Source organism: Anolis carolinensis, chromosome 1 (assembly GCF_035594765.1).
Source record: "Anolis carolinensis isolate JA03-04 chromosome 1, rAnoCar3.1.pri, whole genome shotgun sequence".
NCBI lineage: Eukaryota > Metazoa > Chordata > Lepidosauria > Squamata > Dactyloidae > Anolis > Anolis carolinensis.
In genome coordinates, this window is record NC_085841.1 from 241,554,135 (window position 1) to 241,576,680 (window position 22,546).

At 39.8% G+C, this 22,546-nt stretch overlaps 1 protein-coding gene across 4 annotated transcripts in view; it reads right to left on the reverse strand.

Annotated features, from left to right (window-relative positions):
- plcd4 (phospholipase C delta 4) overlaps positions 1-22,546 on the reverse strand; it is a 49,266-nt gene that overhangs the window by 22,412 nt on the left and 4,308 nt on the right. For 2 of the 4 annotated variants that reach the window (XM_062967311.1, XM_062967313.1), the window contains exons 2-7: positions 5,895-5,950; positions 5,258-5,416; positions 2,941-3,171; positions 1,531-1,658; positions 709-940; positions 151-352 (exon numbers count right to left, since the gene is read on the reverse strand). In XM_062967311.1, the coding sequence (XP_062823381.1) occupies positions 151-352; positions 709-940; positions 1,531-1,658; positions 2,941-3,171; positions 5,258-5,416; positions 5,895-5,916 (974 nt within the window). In that variant the 5' untranslated portion in view covers positions 5,917-5,950. Of the gene's footprint in view, positions 1-150; positions 353-708; positions 941-1,530; positions 1,669-2,940; positions 3,172-5,257; positions 5,417-5,894; positions 5,951-12,433; positions 12,543-22,546 lie in introns of those variants that run through there. The other 2 variants (XM_062967312.1, XM_062967314.1) reach the window with 2 other exon arrangements.

Below are 22,546 nucleotides of genomic sequence, written 5' to 3' on the forward strand. Positions count from 1 at the left end.
TGGTCATGTTATTACTTTATATGGTATTGCATCCACAGAGATAATGAATGAAGTTTTTAAAAGACATCACAAGAGAAAGGAATTGTTTAAGCTTGATTCTATCATGGGATAAAGTATCTCAGCCAGTCTTCAACTCTTTGATTGAATCACCTGATATATCCTTCAACACTGCTCTGTCCTCGCAGTTGATCCTCCATCAGATACGTGTTGTGAGAGGAAGAGATAAAATAATGGCAGAGGGGCTGAGACAAGTCCTGGTGGACTTTCGTGTGCTCAGGGTTGAAGATGGAGCCATCGGGTGAACAAAGGTACATGAGGAATCCATCAGTGCTCAGAATGTGGCGAGCTTTGGCTGCGGTAAAGAGAGAAAACAGTGTCAGGAGAGACAACCCCCAGGATATAAGGGAAGAAAGACACCAAAGCAAACAATGACAGTGAAACAGACCAGGAAAAAGCAGATATCTCTGCAGCTTCTATAGCAATATGTGTAACAGAACAAGGCACTGATAAATAGTTTGTGCAAGTCTGCTAGGGAAAGAATCACATATACCTCTACACTCTCTCAGTGCTTAAAAGCTCTATTCTCTGATGACTTGGAGTTAATCCAAGGATTTTTGCAGGACTTCCATGACAACCTATGCCAACTCTGGATGTTGCCCAAGCTGTGGATCCATCAGCTCTCCCTTTGTACTGGACCTCCTCACCCACCTGTTTCAGATGGCTCATATCTGTCAATCAGCTCCATGGCAAGTTCATCAATGCCACTGCTTTCCATTTGCTCTTGTTGCAGAAAATCCACAAACTCCAACAGTGTCAGCTTCTTGCCATCTTCAGAGTACTCCTGGAAGATCTCAAGTACTTCGTCCCGTTGTGTTAATGCCTTGTAGAACAGCACAAATTCCTCTCCCTCCAGTGTTCCTGTTTGTGATTTGTCAGCCATCTGTAAGAGTGGAAGGGAAAATGAACAGAGGCATCACAGCAAGGTAGAAAGAGATCTATTCTAGAGGCTACTGGGAAAGACATTGACGCATAACCCTGTTTATGCTAAAGCACTAATAATATACTGTACTGGATGATCCTTAGCACATTAAAGTAATATGATTCTTTCCAAAAGGAATCAAAGGAAAGAAGAGGAAATTGCTACATAGGTAGTCTAATTTTTTATGGATCCATGTTGTATACCATCTCTAGGTAAGTCTGACCCACCTCTAAAGAAGAGCTGTGTCAGACTAAAGACATATCTCATTCTGTTCCCATGGGTACCAAACAACTATCTATGTGAAACTCACAAGCTTGCATTCCCTAATTACTTGTATTGAGGACCACACTCTATCTGACCCTGGAGGCAATATTTAACCCTCTCCCCCTTAAAAAAAACACCCACTGCTACTCCTTAATATCCATAGGTAACACATATTTCAGGCTAAAGGGTGGCTTTAACATTGCTTACAAAATACTTTGTGGGTGGGAAAACAATCAGATGTCACCATTTGACAGAAACAAGAGCCTCATATCACTATTCAAATTCACCTTGAACAGCCGGTAGGCATGGCCCTCATTCATATCCACATTCATCATCCTGAGTAAGGCCTGCACTTCCTTGAAGTTCATGCGCCCATCCTTGTCCTTATCAGCTTTCTGGAACCAATCACAGATCCATGTGGAGCAGTCGAAGACATGGGTTAAGGGAAAAAAGACTAGGCAGTTTGCACAGACCTACGTCTTCAAAGCATAAACTTTGGTAACTTAGCCATATGTACAAGCATAATCAAATACTGCCAAGCCACGAGACTTCAGAAATCTACCACATTTCATTGTGGTTATCCTTTCCAACATCTATTCCTCACTGCCAATTTATTATTGGCAGAATAGCATTGACCCAGTTAGTTGCAAGGGCAGAATCTATAGAAGTCAAAAGTCTTCATCCAATGAGGCATAAATTTAAAGAACAGTTTCCCACCCTTTCCATAAATGTCATATTGTTTTGGAAACTCAGAGCCTTAAATTTTTGCAGAATCCGTATCAGAAATTCTGTTTCTTAAGCTACATAAAATGAAAGCATCAGAAAGAATTAATGTAGAATGGAGTGATGCAAAATAAGGTTGTGGGCTGAAGGAGATTACTTTCAGGAGTCATGATATCAGTAACCAAAAGCACCACCCAAAAGAATGCATGTAACTGAAGACAACTGAGCTATGAAGAGTTTGAAGAGAAAAGTGCAAAAAATTGGAGGACAGTGCCATTACATAGGAATGTAGTTGCTTTATATATGGTTAGATCAAGGGTAAATCGAACCCTGTGTTTTTAAAATGCTGGCAGCAAGTCTCCTGAGTGTCAGACATGAGTCCTACTTGGAGATACAGTAGAGTCTCACTTATCCAACACTCACTTATCCAACGTTCTGGATTATCCAACACATTTTTGTAGTCAATGTTTTCAATATATCATGATATTTTGGTGCTAAATTCATAAATACAGTAATTACTACATACCATTACTGCGCATTGAACTACTTTTTCTGCCAAATTTGTTGTCTCACATGATGGTTTGGATGCTTCATTTGTAAAATCATAACCTAATTTGATGTTTAATAGGCTTTTCCTTAATGCCTCCTTATTATCCAACATATTAACTTATCCAACATTCTGCCGGCCCGTTTATGTTGGATAAGTGAGACTCTACTGTATTAGGAACCGAAATTGTTCTGCTACCAAGCTACACAATTTCCACACATCAGATATTAATACAGGTGAAAATGCTCAGACTGTCTTTTGGCTCTAGACTTAGTCATATTTAAAGCAGACTCACTGAAATCAATGAGACCCAACATTAGTCATAGATAATGCAAATTACATGTATTATAATGGCCTAAATTTGGAACACAACTTTCCCTTTTTTGGTACAGGAGTCAACAAATAGTGACTGACTGTATGCAAGGATATTGGTCTATCTTCTCTCTCTGGTCCATGTTAGTGACAATCTCCACAAGACGTCGCAGACCTTGGATCCAACACTGAGCTTCTTCTGCTGAGCCAGCAATTAGGTCCAGGTTTTTTCGGCGCCCATGGAAAACAACGGTGAAACAGCACTCGGCCGGGAACTCCTCGGCTAAACTTTGCAATACTTCTGATTGGTGTCCCTCACGCACCGTCTCCACATCACTCACAGAGACTTGGGAGGGGAGAACAAGGAACAATTAGCTATTGTGTAGGAAATTCAGATTATGTTACACAATAAAGCCTTGGCTTCTCAGGTTGGGCCCCATAGGGAGTAGCAGTACCATTAGCCATCCACTCATTTATTCATGGATTTGTTTATTTAGCTTGTCTGCCCACTCTCACACTACATTACCAGAGAAACAGTGTCATCGTTACACTTTTGGTCCAGCAGAACAAAAAAACTCAAAGGAAGAGAAATACACTTAGCTTTCCATATCCATGACTTATACATCCACCAACCACAGATCAAAAATATTGGGGAAAATCCAAAAATAAAACTTTGGTTTTGCCATGTGCAGAGCCCTACCTTGATATGTACGTATACCCTTCTGTCTCTTCCTCCCATTTCACATCCTCAGTCTCTCTGACACTCATGTTGAGTTGTTTGCTATTTTATATAAGGGGCACCATTTTATTTTGCCATTGTAAATAATAGGACTTGAACATACATAGGTGTTGGTAATCACTGGGGGTTCTGGAACCAAGGCCTAGTGGATACTGAGGGCCCATAGTACAATTTTTTATCGGCACAATTAACAGTGGAATAAAACAAAAAAAATGAAAGCAAGGACAGTATAAGCCAATTATTATGCAAGATCAATTGAAGACAAAAGCATTTAGTTCAGGAAGCCAACAGGATGGGGAGGTCACAGCACCATACCAGAGGATTCAGAAAAATCCCAAGAGGACTTAAAATGTGTCTGGATAACAAAACAGAGTATCCTGTACAATACTACAACAGCACACAGAAGGACATACATCTTCCATTGCTTGCAACAAAATAATTAAATTCAAGTGTTTTCTAAGTATATACAGTGTTCCCTCACTTATTGCGGGGGTTAGGTTCCAGAACCACCCATAACAAGTGAAAATCCGCAAGTAGGGACACTATATTTATTTTAATACAGTATTTATACATTATTTTAGTAGTTATACACATTTTTAAATCTTTATCAACCAATCGTGTGTTGATAAATCGCCTCCTTCTCCTCCCGTTGCCGCTTGGGCTCCTTTTCTCTCCCTTTGGCTTCTCCTTCCTCCCTTCCTTAGGCTGTAAATTGTAATTTTTTATTATTTATAATAGTATTTTAGAGTTTATTGAAAAATTGCGAAACAGCAAATCCACGAAAAGTGAACCACAAAGTAGTGAGGGAACACTTTATACTGTCATTAGATCACTGGGAGCCCAGGTGGTGCAATGGGTTAAACCTTTGTGCTGGCAGGACTGCTGACCGACAAGTTGGCAGTTTGAATCTGTGGAGATCGGGTAAGCTCCCTCTGTCAGATCCAGCTCCCCATGTGGGGACACGAGATAAACCTCCCACAACGATGGTAAAACATCAAAACATCTGGGCGTCCCCTGGGCCAATTCTCTCACACCAGAAGCGACTTGCAGTTTCTCAAGTTGCTCCTGACACAAAAAACAAATTAGCTCACTAAATTCACAAATTAGATCACTAAAACCATTCATAGGGTTGTTGCTTGCTGAAGCCAACTTGATAGCAATTAGCAATAATTATGAAATTTAACTTTGAAGGGATTTTCAACTAAGGTCCAAAATATGAGTGACATACTACATAATTTTATTTTTAAAATGAAGTCACTGGCAATTTGATGCCTGATACCAAGATGAGGTCATCACTCAGCTCTACTTAATGAATAGGACTAGCCTTGCTTTCATAGCCAGATGTGAAAAGCAAGCTCAGTATACCTAAAGATTCACCTCAGAGCCTGTTGTCTGTTTTCTCATACATTAAAAATGTCCCCTGAAAGACTCTAAAGGTTTGAAAATATAATGCTAATATTCAGATGTAGCAAAACATCTGTCAGAATTCTATATTATCCTGCATGTGGCTGTTGCATGTCCAGAATTGTTCAGCCTAGCATTTAACTTACATGATATGAAGGACTGGACTGAACAACTGTTGCATTAATTTTTAGTTCGTGACTGCAGTCTGGATCATGTCTAACCTTCACTAAGCAGTTTAACAGAGGCCCAGAATGCAACCAGAGTATACAAAATGGGGAATCAAACTCACATGCAGATTTGGCATTGCCAGACATCTTAGATTTGTACCAGACAGTCATGCTGTCATCCTTTAACAGAAAAAATCGTGGTTTTTTCCAGTTCTTGGATTTGACCTTGCGCATCATTGTTCCTTGTTGCATCTTTTCAAGGTTCTCATCTGGTTGAATACCTGAGCAGGAGAAAGAATCCAACGCGGGAGAAAATTAACCCAGAATGGAACACAGATGTCACATCAGTTTTAGTAGGAACCTTCGGTTAAACCCTTGTGCCGGGAGGACTGCTGACTTGAAGGTTGGGTTGCTGACCTGAAAGTTGCTGGTTCAAATCCAACCTGGGGAGAACACGGGTGAGCTTCCTCTAACAGCTCCAGCTCTATGTGGGAACATGAGAGAAGCCTCCCACAAGGATGGTAAAACATCAAAAACATCTGGGGGTCCCTGGGCAACATCCTTGCAGACGGCCAATTCTCCCACACCAGAAGCGACATGCAGTTTCTCAAGTCACTCCTGACATGAAAAGAAAAACAGGCCTGCCTGACATCTTCTTTATAACTTGTTTTACCTTCCCATGGCCATCTTGACTAAGGGTCATGACAATGCTACAGCCAATTCTCTGTAACCCCCTGAAAGGCTCCAGAACATACTCACGGGAAGTAAGTGCAGAAGCCATGGTTGTTCTGTTCTTGAGTTGGCACAACTATTACCTACAAAACAAACAAGAAACGAAATAGTTGAAAGGAAAAGCAATTTTAGAACAACGAAGCACCTGATTGAACTATCTTTTCTCCAGACGCTTAAAAAAAAACTTGCCAGAAATCTATGGCAACTGCCAACATAGAGGAATAAGTATCTTGGAACTCAGTAGGACATATTTCTCAGAAGACATCACAACTGCACTATATTTAGTTGGTCAGGACAGAGAGTTGTGCAGCCTTTAGATGTTGGACTAAAATTCATATCATTCCTCACAATTGGCTATGCTAGCTAGGGCCGTTGGAAACTGCTGTTCAACAACTGGAAGGCTAAACAATTGCTAGCCCTGTTTTAGATATATTGGCTTCCTCCCAACTGCCAATAACTCTCCAGCACAACAGTAGAATACATCCATGTCTATATATTGTAATTGCCATTGATCATGGTAGGGTTAAGGAGCCTCCGGTGGTGCGGCAGATTAAACCACTGAGCTGCTGAACTTGCTGACTGAAAGGTCGGCGGTTTGAATCAGGGAGTGGCGTGAGCTCCGGCTATTAGCCCAAGCTTCTGCCAACCTAGCAGTTTGAAAACATGCAAATGTGAGTAGATCATTAGGTACCGCTCCGGCAGGAAGGTAACGGCACTCTATGCAGACATACATAGAGCAGACATGCATAGAAATTAGGATTAAAATGGTTTATTATTTGAAAAGTTATACATGTCACACTGCATAAAACAGAACTCTGATACTCAATAACTCTGATACTCTTTGTCTTTACTCCATGGCTTGTTTTTAGTCTTACAGCTCTTCTGATGTCTGCCGTAAAATACCCATTGGCCTGTAGAGCCCAGTTTAGGTGGTTCAGTTCACCTTGAAGGAGGTAGGGCTGCATGGTCTACCAGAGCTTTTATTGTGCTTCTTTTTGACCTGGGTGATGGTTGGAGTGTTTATGTAGGTATCTAGTGTGAGTGGGTTTTCTGTAGACTATGTGACCCAATTATTGATTTGGTATGCAGATGACTACGACATCTGGAAATGATCGTTTTCCTTTGTTATCTTTTTCCATGGTAAAATGGATGTTTGGGTGGATGTTGTTGATGTAGTCCAGGAACTTGTTTAGTTCTTCTTCTCCATGGCTCCAAATGGTGATGTAGGGACCATAAGCCAGACAAATAGTAAACTATTGCCTATGTAGCTTTGCCTGTGCATATGCTCCTCCATTCCTGTGAGCTGGTGCCTTTCTCCAGGAAGCTCCAAAGAGAGAAGAAAGTTCAGAGTAAACAAGTTAGGTCATTGGTATCACTTGTGCCAAGTAGGTGTGGAAGGTGTGGAAGACCCTCAGCCATTGGTCAATTTTAGATAAGCCAAGATATAAATTCTTTGTTTGCTACGCACATGTTGCGACGGCCATTTGCATGGTACGGACCCACTGAAGTGGGTACCTATGGCTGTTTTGCCTTATCATCAGCTGTGATAACAATAAAAGGCTTGTTTTATTGCTCTCCTGGAATTCTCTCCTTTACTTCCCCTCTGGGCTAGTCTCCAACAGTGAAAGTGTCATCCACAAATCTGATGAGATATGTTGAAGCAGGGCTGTGATGTCTTCTGGGAAATTCTGGTTGATGAGTGCGAATATTTTATCAGTAGTAGCTAGTAGGATGTGTTTCCAAAATCTCTTATTCGCCTCCATTGCTGTCAGTCATTATTTTTTTAAAACCCTTTGCAGTTTTAATTTCACTTCCAAATAATAATATCAGGGGCCTAATCTACAGGCCCAATATGTATCTTCTCATGACTCAAGTTTGTATTGAGAAAAAAAGTCCAGATTATCTTTTAGATTTGTATAAAAGTTCCTGTAAATGTTTACTGACACTTTTTCTTGTAAAGATGTAGCTATTTTATCTATTTTTTTTTCTATCTTTTGGCCTGAGGTACATTTTTACATTTCCATTGCTGCATCTGTTTGAAAAATCCAAACTCCATTACATGACACAATTTCTTGAATGTTCAAGAAAATATGATAAATCCCGGATTAACTTTCCTGTTTACGAAGATTTCTTCTAACTGGGTCATCGGTCTAATAAGACTCCGCTGTTCATATGAAATCCCTGATTAGAAACACGCTACAAGGACCGGGGCATTCTCCTTCCAGCCTCTTTCTAAACAACTTGTGCAGACAATTTTAATGTGTCTGTGTAGGACACATTATCAGTAATCATGCATTGTACGTTAATCCAATTCTGTAAAGAGATGGGCCATTTATTTTTTTTACTCTAGCCCACATAGTGACACACTCTTTACCAATTCCACAGCAAAGATCAAAAAGCAGGAAGGAAGGCAGAGAGAGAGAGAGAGGGAAAGAGGGAGAGAGAGATCTGGAAATGGGAAGAGAAACCAGTTGGTTTCCAGTGCTTACAATCTCTTAATAGGTTTTTTTTTACTTGCACAAGTGTCAAGTATGTAGCAATATCCTAGCTTCCCTTAACATGCATTCAGAATATGTATGCAAATAAATAAACAAACAGGAAGAATGTTTGCTTCCAAGTAATTTTACAGCTTTTAAACTCCCGAACAGAATTCAGCAAACACGTTTAAGAGAGAAGATATTAATTATTAGAGCCACGAGAGTCGGTTTGGCATTGTGCATGTGTCTAAATCTATTTGCCCATCCCAGCTATACTAAGGGTGCATCTACACTGTAGAATTAATGCTGGTTGGCACCACTTTAATTGCCTTGGCTCAATGCTATGGAATCGTGAAAGTTTCACAAGGTCTTTAGCTTTTGCTGCCAAAGAAAGCTGGTGCCTCACCAAACTACAAATCCCATTATTCCATAGCATTGAGTAATGGCAGTTAAAGTGGTGTCTAAATGCAATAATTCTGCAGAGTAGATGCACCTTAGGAGTATTGATTCAATGAGATTTGACTGCATTCGTCCAGTGAGGTACCCTAAAAAGCCATGAGGAGAGGTAGTAAGAAATAATAATAATAATAATAATAATAATAATAATAATAATAATAATAATAATAATAGTCTTGTAGCCTGAGTGCTGAATTAAGAACTCCAGGAGACTAGGGTTCAAGTCTCCTGGAGTTCTTTTTTTTTTTTTAAATGTAATCCAACATGTCTATCTTGTTTGCTGTGTCATGCAATAAAATAATAGTCTTGTAGCCTGAGAGATGAATTAAGAACTCCAGGAGACTAGGGTTCAAGTCTCCATTTGAACACAGAAACTCAGTGGGTGACCACTGGCAAATCATGCTCCCTCAGCATTAGAGAAAGGCAATGAAAAATCTCCTCTAAATAAATCTTGCCAAGAAAACAACTCAAAGGCATACAAGAACAAAGTTCAGCCAGGGGGTCTACTCTAAATGGGACAAGTAGTTGGCTTTAAGCCATAGTTTGAAGGTTATGCCTTTTACCAAGCATGCATTTCTCACTTTCCCAAGCAAATACAAATTCCAGAAAAGGCTTTCACTGCAGTGAGCTTCTTTGTGAGTTTGGATAGGACTGGAGGCAAATATTAAACAGTTTCTTTACAAAAGCAGGAAGAGAGTTGACACACACTGATGCACGGCTATTTGCTAAAAGGATTCAGTCCCGGAAAGCAGAAAACTGAATGGCTCTAGATTGTTTCCTACAGCTGCAAAACCTCAACTTTCTTTCTCTGGTTAACTACAAAGCTGCAACATCATGTCTTTAAACTAGAACTTGCTCTCTGAGTACTCTCAGCTATTAATGATTAGATACAGACCTACAGACAGAAAGATTTTCACTTAGGCACAGTATGACAGCCCATCCAGGTTGGGAAAGAGATCAGTAGATCTTTTTTATTTACTTCTGCCCACCCTCTGATCTTCTTATGACACTTGACGATTTCTTCTATGAATTAAACAGATCTTTTCTTAATATCTATTGTATGCACAAAGCACAAATGAGGAATGAATTTTGTGGGCAGCTTAACTCAAGATTTTTTAAAAATTCTTGCATATGCCACGTTTTTATATATATTGTATATATAAGCAGTTCCCAATTACAAATATTCAACTTACAAATTACTCATAGTTAAGAACAGGGGTGAGACAACAGGAAATAAAAGATATCTGCCCCTAGGATCTGCCCCTGCATTTCATAAATGCAGTTGTGAAAAGGTGTCTCCACCGAAGCTTGATCACCAATCTGTGTTTCCACAACAAGTCAATTTTTTTCAAAATCCAATGATCACAGGGACATAAAGTGGGTGAAATCTTTTAAATAGGGCACAGACAGCAAAACAAACACTACAGGAGGAGGAGGGAGCGAGCTTGTTTTCTGCTGCCCTGGAGACTAGGACAGGGAACAACGACTTCAAACTACAGGAAAGGAGATTCCACCTGAACATTAGGAAGAACTTCCTCCCTGTGAGAGCTGTTCATCAATGGAACTCTCTGATAGAAACTCCTTTGGAGGCTTTTAAGCAGACTGGATGGCCATCTGTCGGGGGTGCTTTGAATGCAGTTTTCCTGCTTCTTGGCAGGGGGTTGGACTGGATGGCCTGTGAGGTCTCTTCCAAATCTATGATTCTAGGAGTTGAAAATGGCCAGAAGAGACTCCAAGGTGGAGAAAGTAGAAGTAGTTGATGTTTCTTTTAGAGTCTCCCAGAACGGACTGAGCTCTTGCCTTTCACTACTCTGTTCTGAGAAGGGGATGGTTCCTTTTTTGTAACAGTTAAGGTATAGTACTCACATTGACCCGTGGATTAAGTCAATCCAGGTATTTTGGGCTGATTTTTGACAACAACTTTTAGGCTTATATATGGGTACTAGCTGTGCCCAGCCACATGTTGCTGTGGCGTTGTCTGGTGGTGTTGGTGAGAAATTGTTGAGACAGTGGTGGTATTGAATGTCTGTTGTATGGTTGTCTTTATGTTTAGTATGCATTTGGTTGTTTGTGTACTGTGAAAGTGGTGAGGGTAGAGGGGGCCTATGTCCCTGTGTAGTATTGTATAGTATTTATACGTTGTCCATGTGTTGTGAATGCTGGACTGTGTCCTGCTGCATAGTAGAAAGGGTTGGGCTGGATGGCCCTTAGGGGTCTCTCCAAACTCTTGTGCCTGTCCCCTGGGCTGAGTAGGTTGCTAGGAGACCAAGTGGGCGGAACTTAGCCTTGTAACTGGCAACAATTGGATAAAAACAATTATTCTTCTACCTTATTAGGACTTTATTTTTCTTTTCTTTTTGTTGTATCAACCTAGAGCCGTGGATGATGGGTTGTGTTGTCAAATTTCGAGGTTGGGGGCCTGTAGTTTTGTTGTTTTGTCCACTGCCCTGATGCCATCACTCTTTTATATATATAGATAGTCCAGGGGTCCTCAAACCTCTTGATGTAATGTCTATTATCATCTATTGTATTACTTTTAATTGTGCTATGATATGCTGTTTTATATTTTATTATATTGTATTGCTCTGGGCATGGCCCCATGTTAGCCACCCCGAGTCCCCGTTGGGGAGATGGTGGTGGGGTATAAATAAAGTTTTATTATTATTATTATTATTTTAAGCACAATCCTTCAGACTGTTGAGGGGCCGAATTATCATTTGAAAAAAAATACGAACAAATTCCTATGCAAACTGCATATGTCTTATTTGTTGTGCAAAAAACAACAACAATGAAAGCACAATGTTTTTTTTTAAAAAGAACAATTTTAACCAACATAAATCTGTCAGGATTTCAGTAGGAAGTGTGGGCCTGTTTCTGGCCAATGAGATAGTCAAGTTAATTAGGACTGTTGTTGTTGTGTGCCTTCAAGTCATTTCAGACTTCGGGTGAGTCTAAGTTTAAAACTGAGGGCGGGGGCCAGGTAAATGACCTTCGGGGGCAACATCTGGCCCCACGGGTCTTATTTTGGGGACCCCTGTTATAGAGTATGCATTTGTCCCCACCTGAAATCCATTTCCAGTGAAAACACAAAGTATCTCTAGAAACAAATGCGGCTAGAAAGTTCATCATACAAAAGGCAGAAATGTAATTAAGCTATTTGTTGAATTAAAACCATTTCAAAACATCCTGTTCTGTTTACAAATATAGAGAAAGTGCCGGGAGGAAATAGATTTTTTAAAGAGCTTGAAAAAAGCCAGTATTGTTATAAAATTACCTCTCTTGCAAAGTAGCCTAACATTAATCAACACAACCATTCTAGTTTTAAATGCAAGGATATATTATCTATCCCTAGGGGGGTTGCTTAGATAACTGACTCAAAATGCATTTTTGAAATTGATTCAGTTTGTGGGGGAAACCCTCGAGTCATGACATAAATATAAATACTGAATAGATTATAATTGTATAATAGGTACCGCTTCGGCGGGAAGGTAACAGCCCTCCATGCAGTCATGCTAGCCACATGACCCTGGAGGCATCTGCAGACAACACTGGCTCTTCAGCTTGGAAATGGAGATGAGCACCACCCCCCAGAGTTGGATACAACTAGACTTAATGTCAGGGGAAAACCTTTACCTTAAATCACCACCAAACAATATATCCCAGTGTTACAATCTAGTCCAGGGAGATCCGAACACATTATCGAGTAACAGCTCCTCTTCCGGCACCGCAAAAGTCTAATGGAGTACAACCAACTGTCCTGAGATCGGCCTTTTCCCAAGATTCTATTCAGCTTCTCTTAAAGAGCAAGAAACATTATCTTAACAGTGGCCACTTGGGGAAAAATGAAGGAGATGACGCAGATTAATATGTATGTATGTACTGTGTGTATGTCAACCCTCCGTATCCACAGTTTCTGCATCCATGTACCACCCTCTACTTGATTTTTTCTTTTAAATCTAAAAAGCAGATCTTGATTTTGTCATTTTGTATGACGACACCATTTCACTATGCCGTTGTATATAATGGGTCTTGAATTTCCATGGATTTTGGTATCCACTGGGGGTCCTAGAACCAAACTTCAGAAGATAACCAAGGACCCGATGTATGCATGTGTTTGATGAAATGAAGGGGGAGAAGGACAATAATTTGGGTTACTGAATCAGCAACAGACAGCAACAAACAGACCTCAGCCAACCTAGGTAGAAACCAGAGTGCTCTGTGCTTCCCATGTGTTTTGGAAAACCACATAGCTAGTCATTCCAACAAATCAGGCCTGGGGAACACATGGCCCTACGGTTCGTAAAGTCAGTTTAAGATGAATCCATTCCTTATTGTGGTTAGTTTTTTAAAATGTTATCGGAGGTGCCAGATCTTTTTAAGAGTAGGGTTCAGCAACTTTGAGAGCTCCTTTATCATTGAAATTAAAAAGGTGGAGTGGATTTACTCTCCATTTGATAGAGAAGTCACCTATCACCATTGCTTGCTTGTTCCTATTAGCTTGGGTGATTCATGGAAGCTATAGTCTTAAAACGTTTATATTAAAAAATAACTAGCTATTTTTAATTACAAAAATGTGAGTCAAGCACTGAAAGAGTTAAATAACCTAGCGTCACCCTGAGAAGAGTGAGTAGGCCGAAGCCTGTTAGAGTTAGTGGGCCAAAGCTAACATCGTCCTGCGAAGTGTGTGAGAAGCTTTGGTGAGCGAGACAAGTTGAAGGCCCAGTGTGTGAAGCTCCTGTCAAAGTTTGGTGTGAGAGGAGGCTCTGTGAGAGTGAAGCTGTTTTATCTGCATGACAAAGAAGCCCAGCGTGGAAGCAAAGAAGGAAGTAAAAAGAACTTTATTTGTGTTATAGAAACCTTGTTTTTGTAAATAGGTCAACCATATTATTTTGCTACAAAGAAAAGCCTCCTAAGGAAGAGATAATACTGGTCTGTGTGTTTTTGATCTTTTGATTCTTTTGGCTATTGGTGCTGGGTCACGCTGCTGCTAATAATTTACTTTGCTGTACGTTTATAAGGAGGGTCTTTTGTTAATAAGCCTATTCGTCCAACACCTTTATCATTGAAATTTAAAAGCTGGAGCGGATTTACTGTCCATTTGATAGGAAAGTCACCTATCACCATTGCTTGTTTGTTCCTATTAGCTGGGTTGATTAATGGAAGCGATAGTCTCAAAAAAACGTTTAGAGGGCCATCTGTTTTCTGTCCCTGCAATAAACTGCAAGATATTGAGCTCAACCGAGAAACAGGTACCCTCCAGTAATTTCCACCAGCATAATCAAACAAAAAAATCTTCAGATCATATGTTTTGTCCTGGTTTCCTCACTAGGAATAAAGAACAAACCTAGAGACACGCAAAAGCGAATGGAGGAACAGTTACTCCAAATATATTTAGTACTCTTTTCAAAGCAGAGAGAAAATGACTATGGCTCCCACCGGCCATTCTTTGTCTGTCTGGGTGCAATGGAGGGTGTAGAGCCTATTCAATAATATATTATCACAAGTCCCCTACTTTTCTTTTTACTATGGTGGGCATCCCCATTGTTTTCTGGATGACCCAATCCAGCAATTCTGGCTAGACTGGTTAATTGAAAGGTCATTGATGCATTCCAAATCAGGAAATAAATTTGACATTTGTTGATGATCCCCTTTTAAAACTCAGCCTTTCCCTTCCTAATGCACTCTGACAATTTTCTGTATCCTCTATAAATGAAAGAGGCCTCAAAAACGTGGGCCAAGGAAACAGACAGGGCATAAAAAGCAAAATCTAAATATCCCTTGCCTAAGAAAATACTATGAGGTTCATGGAATCGCCATATGTCAGCAGGTGACTTATAGGCATATGGGCACACATTCACACTCCAGTATGTTATGTCTGAAACAGCTGGCTCCCTCTGCCTCATTACTCTGCTCTGCCGGCACTGCTGGGTATGCAGAGTAATGCAGCCAAAAATAGCCCCTTAGCTCTACTTGCACCATTAAGAAATCAGGACAGTACACTCTAAGCATCCAGATTTCCATTACGAGGGACATCATTTAAATTCACACCTTCAGCATGGATAGACATTAATAAAAATGTGTCTCACTTGTGATTTGGAAGTGTCTGACAAGGATGGAATTGTATTAAAAACGGATGCTGTGAAATTTTATCTTCAGTATTCACAAGCGATCCATGGGAGATTAAAGAACTCTTTAATATTTATTCTTTTAAAAACAATGTATCCTGTGAGGTGATGGGATAGAAGCCATTAATCTATCTTCTTTGCATTTGTCTGCATTTGCACAAATATATTTTAAAAATAACACCACTAACCATTGTTATTAATGGGCTCCCAAGGACAAATTCTTCTTTGCTCCTGCCTTTAATTTTGGCACAGCGGGTTGAACCACTGAACTGCTGAACTTGCTGATCGAAAGGTCAGCAGTTCGAATCCAGGGAGCTGGGTGAGCTCCCACTGTTAGCCCCAGCTTCTGCCAACCTAGCAGTTCAAAAACATGCAAATGTGAGTAGATCAATAGGTACCGCTCCGGCGGGAAGGTAATGGTGCTCCATGCAGTCATGCCAGCTACATGACATTGTGGGTCTCTACGGACAACGCTGGCTCTTCGGCTTAGAAATGAAGATGAGCACCAACCCCCAGAGTCGGACACAACTAGACTTAATGTCAGGGGAAAACTTTTACCTTTACTACTTTAGTTTTGTGACATGTTTCTCTACATTTAAAAAAGAGACATGGTGTGTACAAGTAGCAAAGATGGAATGGGTTAGAAAGAAGCCTTGACTAATACAAGAAAACTGTGTTTTAAAAAATAAATTTACAACTCTATTGCTTTCCATGCACTAATACATTTTTAGAGCCAGGGTTTGCACATTCATGCTGCCAGAAGATGTCAGCAATAAAGGTAGGTCTGTAGGAACCAAATATTAGAAACTACTGCTTTCCCCCATAAAGCATAAAAGCAGAAGGAAAAACATGTTAAGTACAGTTCAGTTCTCACGCCAGGGATCTTTTCATCCGCAAGGGAAACTCCCATGGAGGATCACAGGGAGCAATCTATAATCTCCTGAGGAATACTATATTTCACTGCATGATAGTTGCCACTGAATAATGGTTGTACCCTTCTTTTCCAGTCCAAAATTGATTTCTTGCTTTCCTCGCTTAATTGTCACATTAGACTTCCCTCCTCCCTTGGAAAAAAATCTCTTTCCCAATGGACAGTAAATTTTGAAACATAAATAAACTAGCTCTTTGAAGCAAGCTGTTAAAAAACAGAAACCAGAGCCAGCTGAGGTTACCCCTTCTCCCTCTTTGTCTCTCAGAGGTAAGAATGTTTAAAAACTAACCAACCAACCAACAAACCAACCAACCAATCTGATATTAAAAGTATAAGAAAAATCATGCTGGTTCAAGACCAATAGTTTTTATCACAGATAATACTGCAAATGCTGTTGGACTCTGATTCCTGTGTTCCTTCACCATTGGCTACACTGCCTAGGATTGATGAGAGATGCAGTCTAGCAACATCTGCAGGACCTGTCAACCCTCCCTACATCTGTCCTGTATAAACTGGCATTCAGTTTTCACAGTGGCTATCCAGATGCTTATGGGAAGCCCACAAGCAAAACATACATTCAACAGGATTCAAAGGCCTTGAAGAAGAATTTGAAAAGCAGAAGGACAGGAATTTGCTTGTAGCAGTGTTCCCTAATTCACTGGTTCTCAAAACTTCATTTCCTAGATGTTTTGAACCTTAGCTCTCAGAATTCCTGGTCACGGACCATGTTGGTTGGAACAACATGGAAGCTGAAGCCCAAAACATCTGGAAACCCAAAGTTTGGCCATCACTGCATTCACAGGATCCTTCAAATCAGAGATGGGAATCATGCAACACCCTGTATTTTGTTGGACAGTTAGCCGCAGTAGCCCTTACCAACATAACTAAGGTTGAGAATGCTGAAATATGTAGTTGAACACCATCTGTAGTGTTGCATGATTCTCACTCATGTTTTGGATGATAAAGAACATATCTTTAAAATTTATAGGGACTTGTCATTCACAGGTAAGGCTAACATCTAAATGCATACCTGAGCTTGGATACATTACTTTTTTGAGCCACAGTGTCCACCAACCAACATAGATAGTGGCTATATTGACCGGGGAATCTGGGAACTCAATCCAAAAAGTAAATTTTCCGTAGACTGATCTAAGGTAGGATGAAATATTTTTGCATGTATTGCTTTCAGTGAAACATACTTAAGCATGCAATACGTCCATATCATTGAAAAACAACACTTATTGTCCAGAAAGCAAACCCTTAGGATGATGAAACAAGTTAGGAGGCTTATCTCGGTTGCACATATCAAATCAAGAGTAGCTAATACCCCAGGGGACAGATTCAGGATCCAGAGTGACCTTAACAGATAGTTTTGACCCGGCTCTACAAAATTAATTGCAACAGATGTAAATGTAAAGTATTATATTCTGGCAAGAAAATGGAAAATGCACAAATACAGGATGGACAACAATTAGTCTGTGAAAAAGAACTTGATTCAATAATATGGCAGTCCAAAAAGCCAATGTCATTCTAGGATGCATCAATAGAAGTATGGTGTTCAGACTGAGGAAAGTAAAGTACTACTCAATTTTTGGGGGCCAGTCTGTACTTAAAATATTGTGTTTGTTTCTGTGTACCATGCTTAAAGGAGAACATTAATAATCTGGGATCTATCAAGAGGACAATCAAAACGGTAAAAGATCTCGGAACAGGAGCTGAGTGTTTAACTTCAAGAAGAGAAGATTGAAAGGTGATATGACATCTATCTTTAAACATCTGAAGGTATGTCTAATAGACAATTGATTAGGCTTTTTTTCTACTGCTCTATGGATTAGGAAGCTGTTTGGTGAATTCAAATTACAAGAAAAGAGATTCCATATAAACATTAGAGAGAATTTTGACTGTAAGAGCTGTTTGACAGTGGAATGCATTGCTTTAGATTGAGTGGTGGATTATCTTCACAAAAGGTCTTCAAATGGATGTTTGACGGTGGTCTCTCAGGAGGGGTTGTCTTTGTTTCCTTTTCAATTCTATTGTTCCAATAACACTATGTAACACAGTTTTTGTTCTTGGATTATAAATGTCATTTCCTAAATTGGTTCTTATGTATTTGTTATGCAATGCTTTTGACATGAAAAAAATCATAAAACATGGAAAAGGTGTATTGAACTCCAAAAGCTTTGTTTTTAAGTTCTGTACATTCACTAAGGAAAATTACAAATGAAGTGCCTAGACTGAAGAAAATAATAGTACTACCCTCAGCCACAAAAACGAAGTTTCTGGATTATAACAACTACTTTCAAAGTAAGCACCGCACAATTAAACAGGAAATAACACTTTTAAAACAGGAATAGTATTTTTTTTCAAATTTTGTTATATAGGGTAATGGAAGCCTTTTAACATTTACAAGTGGGAACTTTAACAAAATATTGTTACATAATTTTGGTCCCATAAAGAGTACTCCATTCCACCCAGTTCTCTGTTTCATTTCCCTTATAAATAAATACTGAATATGCTCAGACCTCCTTTTGCTTTTTTTTTTTTTAGCACTGTACCCCTTAATAACCTTCTCCTCCTACAACAGATTGTAAACAGGGATGGAGAAAGAGCAACCCACATTTTAGTCATCCCTCCCCAAAAAATAGTCCCAAATGCAACAAATCTATTCAAAATTGGTGACCAAAAGAGTCATGATGCCACTTCTGGTGTGCCCAAATGCATGGGTGTTGCTCAGATGCATTGATAGCTGCCCAAGCTTGCTGTAAACCATGGGGTGTTCTCCGTGTCTGATAATACCATATTTCATCACATGTTTTGCTTTTGTCAAAAAAAGTGTGGTGCACCTATTATAGATTGAAAGAAAATCTGCCTTTGAACCTCTGTTTTCTGTGTGTGTGTGACTGTGTGCACCTCCAAGATAGGACAAGGAGGAGGGATGATGCCGCCCAAATCAAACAGCTCTGTTTCTGTTTTTTTGTGTTTTTTTTTAAATTGTCACCTCAATCTCAAAAAAGGTGCAGCTTTCGACATATGGCCTCAAAGTAACCAAGTGTTGCTTGCTCTCAGAAAGAAAGTTTTATTATGACAAAAAGTAAAAAGAAAAAAGTGTTGTTGAAGGCTTTCATGGACGGGATCACAGAGTTATTGTGTGTTTTCTGGGCTGTATATGGCCATGTTCCAGAAGTATTCTCTCCTGACGTTTTGCCCACATCTATGGCAGGCACAGATGTGGGCAAAACGTCAGGAGAGAATACTTCTGGAACATGGCCATACAGCCCGGAAAACACACAACAACCCAGATAGAATAAAGTTACAGAGATGCAATGTCAGTGCATTTGCTTTTATAGTTTCACAGTACCATACCACCCTTTTGAGGCTCAATCATTGTCAGCTTCAATTGGTTAAAACACAATCAGGCAATTTCACATCATGGTCCATATCCTCAGCCCTGTAGCCTTCCTTTGTCCAGTTGTTGTCAATAATAATATCAACAACAACAACAACAACAACCGCAATAATAATAATATTGTTTTATACATGTGTTTTATATTTGTAAGCTGCCTTGAGTCTCCCCTCGGGGGTGAGAAGTGTGGGGTAAAAATGTTGAAATAAATAAATAAATAAATAAATAAATAAATAAATAAATAAATAATACTTTATTTTTCCATCCCGCCTCCATCTCCCCGAAGGGCCTTGGGGCGGCTAACATGGAGCCAAGCCCAAAGAACAAAAATAGGAACAAAATCAAAAGCATATAAAACCACATCATCATTAGCGATTTTCATTTAGGAGGGATCTGTCATGGGAATTAATTATTTGAAGCCAGGATTTTTACTGTTTGCTGCAGGCTGACAGGATGGGTGCTTGCCTAATCTCCCTGGGAAGGAAATTCCAGAGCCGGGAGGCCACCACGGAGAAGGCCTTCTCCCTCGTTCCAAGAAGCCTCACTTGTGATGGAAGAGGAAACGAGAAGAGAGCCTCCCCGGAAGATCGAAAAGATTGTGCAGGTTCATAGCGGGAAAGGCGGTCACGAAGATAGGCGGGTCCCAAACCGCTTAGGGCTTTGTAGGTGATAACCTGCACCTTGAATTGGGACCAGAAAGTGATTTGTAGAAACCCTTGGTTCCATCACACCATGTACAAGGCTAGTTCTGCCACAAATGGGGTAGGGTAGGGTCCGGCAAGCCTCCAGCTTATCAAGACCATCTATGTCCAGCAGGGTGGGTTATAGGGTGCTCACAAAACTGCTTTGCCTCAAAAAAAGGAAAATCTGAGCTTCAAAGAGCTCAATTTCAGATTTTTAAAAACTGCCTTGCCTTTGGAGAGAGCAGAGCGGCGCGAACCGAGCCCCAAATTACTATTATTTCCAGTATTATTATGTGAAGAAAAGCTGGAAGCAGATTTTTGGAGCCAAAAAAGGGATGCCACGATTATGCAGTGGCTACTATTGTATGGTGAATTACATTACCTCCACTTTTGTGATAAAGGGTGCACTTTTAGCATAATTAGAAGCCACTCACTTATAAATTCTCTGGCTGCAGATATGCTAATTGCTTTGGGATCTTAAATTCGCCTGAGATAAATGGATTTTAAATAGTCCATTCACAAGATCGCAGCCTTGACTTCAAAGGATATCCTTTTATAACCTGTAACCTGCTGGATATCCCTTTATATTCTGTAAGTCCATTATGCATCTACAATCACTCCACACTCTGTTGTTGCAGTCCGAGATCTTGTGTCGGTGACAGTCCCCCTGTACCTTTAATCATGTAGTGTTCCACTGTTATTCCATAGCACTTCACAGGCAAGAAAGGCTCAGTTTGCCAAAATGAATTATTTTATGAACTTGTTTTAAAAGGTACAGGAACTCCATCTTCTCTTTTGCATCCTGTTATGCTTTGCGGTATTTATCATTCTAAAGATGATGCAGTCAAAACAGTTAATCCCAATATAGTCCAGGGCTCCAGGCCAACCCAAACAAAGAAACATGATATGCAGAGAATATGAGTAATGAGTGAGTCAGCCTTTTTCATGCACCCTCCACAAACTAATCAATAATTGCCCAGGTCTACTTCTTGAGTTCTCTGAAGTTTACCAGTATCTTTAGTTACTAACCTTTACTGTATTTGTAAAACCCCAGCCTGTGCTTCTTGATCATCTCTCAAATTAATTCTTTTTGAAATATTCATATTATTAAGCAGCACATACACATATGGTACTACAAAATTATTATATCATGTGCATCTGGATTTTCCTAGGAAAACTCACTCACATATAGCAGTCTGTTATGAGGCAGAAGCTATTTCACTAGAAGCAGAATCTGACATAATCTGCCACTCATGCATGCAAGCAAGCTTCAGGACAAAATATGATGAAAGAGAGTTGTGTTTGACAATGAAGAGATGGAATAAGGAATCAAGTCCAAGGAGATGCATAATGGAATGGTCTCTTTCCCACAACACAATTACAACACTATGAAAGCCTGGGGTATATAATCTGGTCAGAGGTATCCCAGGAACACTCTAGCTGAGGATCCTAAATGCCCCTTCCTAAACAGGATAGACCCATGGCAGTTAAAGTAGAATCATATCACCGTAATTGTGTAATACGAAGTATTTATTTACATCTACTCATTTCATATGCGCTGTTACCATCACTGTTGACTATAGATGGGTTCTGCTAATTTGTTCTTTCTCCCGACCCTTAGACCTGATGTGTTGTGCGAGACTGTGTCCCTCTTCTTATGAGCTGGTCATTGACCATAATAAAGTGAACTTAAACTTTGTCTCTGTTAAAACACAGTCCGTATTGGTATCTTACTTTTACCTTCAGGGGGAAAAGGTGGAATGCCACAAGGAAAGCAGTCTGCAAGTACAACCTTTGAAAACATAAAAACATCTATGATGGCTTACACTGAAAGCTATGTCATTACAGATACTGTTGAACTGGAGCTCTGAAGGAATTATGTTCCTTCATCATTTGTTATGCTGATTAGGGCTGATGGAAGATGCAATCTAGCAAGATTTGCAGGACCTCCTACCCTGTTTCCCCTAAAATAAGACATCCCTAGAAAATAAGACCTAGTAGAAGTTTTGCTGAATTGCTAAATATAAGGCCTCCCCCGAAAGTAAGACCTAGCAAAGGTTTTGTTTGGAAGCATGCCCGCCAAACAGAACTCCAGAGCATGAAGGATCCTTAAATGTACGTACCATAGAGTATTGTACATGGATATAGTAGTAACAAGAAATTCTTGATAGGATTCACAGTATGCTGGTTTGTGATGACAACTACTGTACAGTATATAATAAATGTTCGGGGTTTTTTTTGGTTCAACAATAAATGTGGATTCTTCTTCATGGAAAAACAAGACATCCCCTGAAAATAAGACCTAGAGCATCTTTGGGAGCAAAAATTAATATAAGACACTGTCTTATTTTCGGGGAAACACGGTATACTCCAAACCCATGCCTTCTCTATCAGCCAGCTTTAAATATTCACAACTGCCATGTAGATGCCAATAGGAAGTCCACCAGAAGAACATGAGTGCATCATCACCCTTAAAATTCCTTTGGATGTTGAAGGGGAATTTGAAAAAAAGAAGAAGAAAAATTTCCTTGGAGAATGTACACACTTGGATGTTTTCAAACACAGTTCAACAATTCTTTAAAAGTGTCACTGATGGTGATGAGA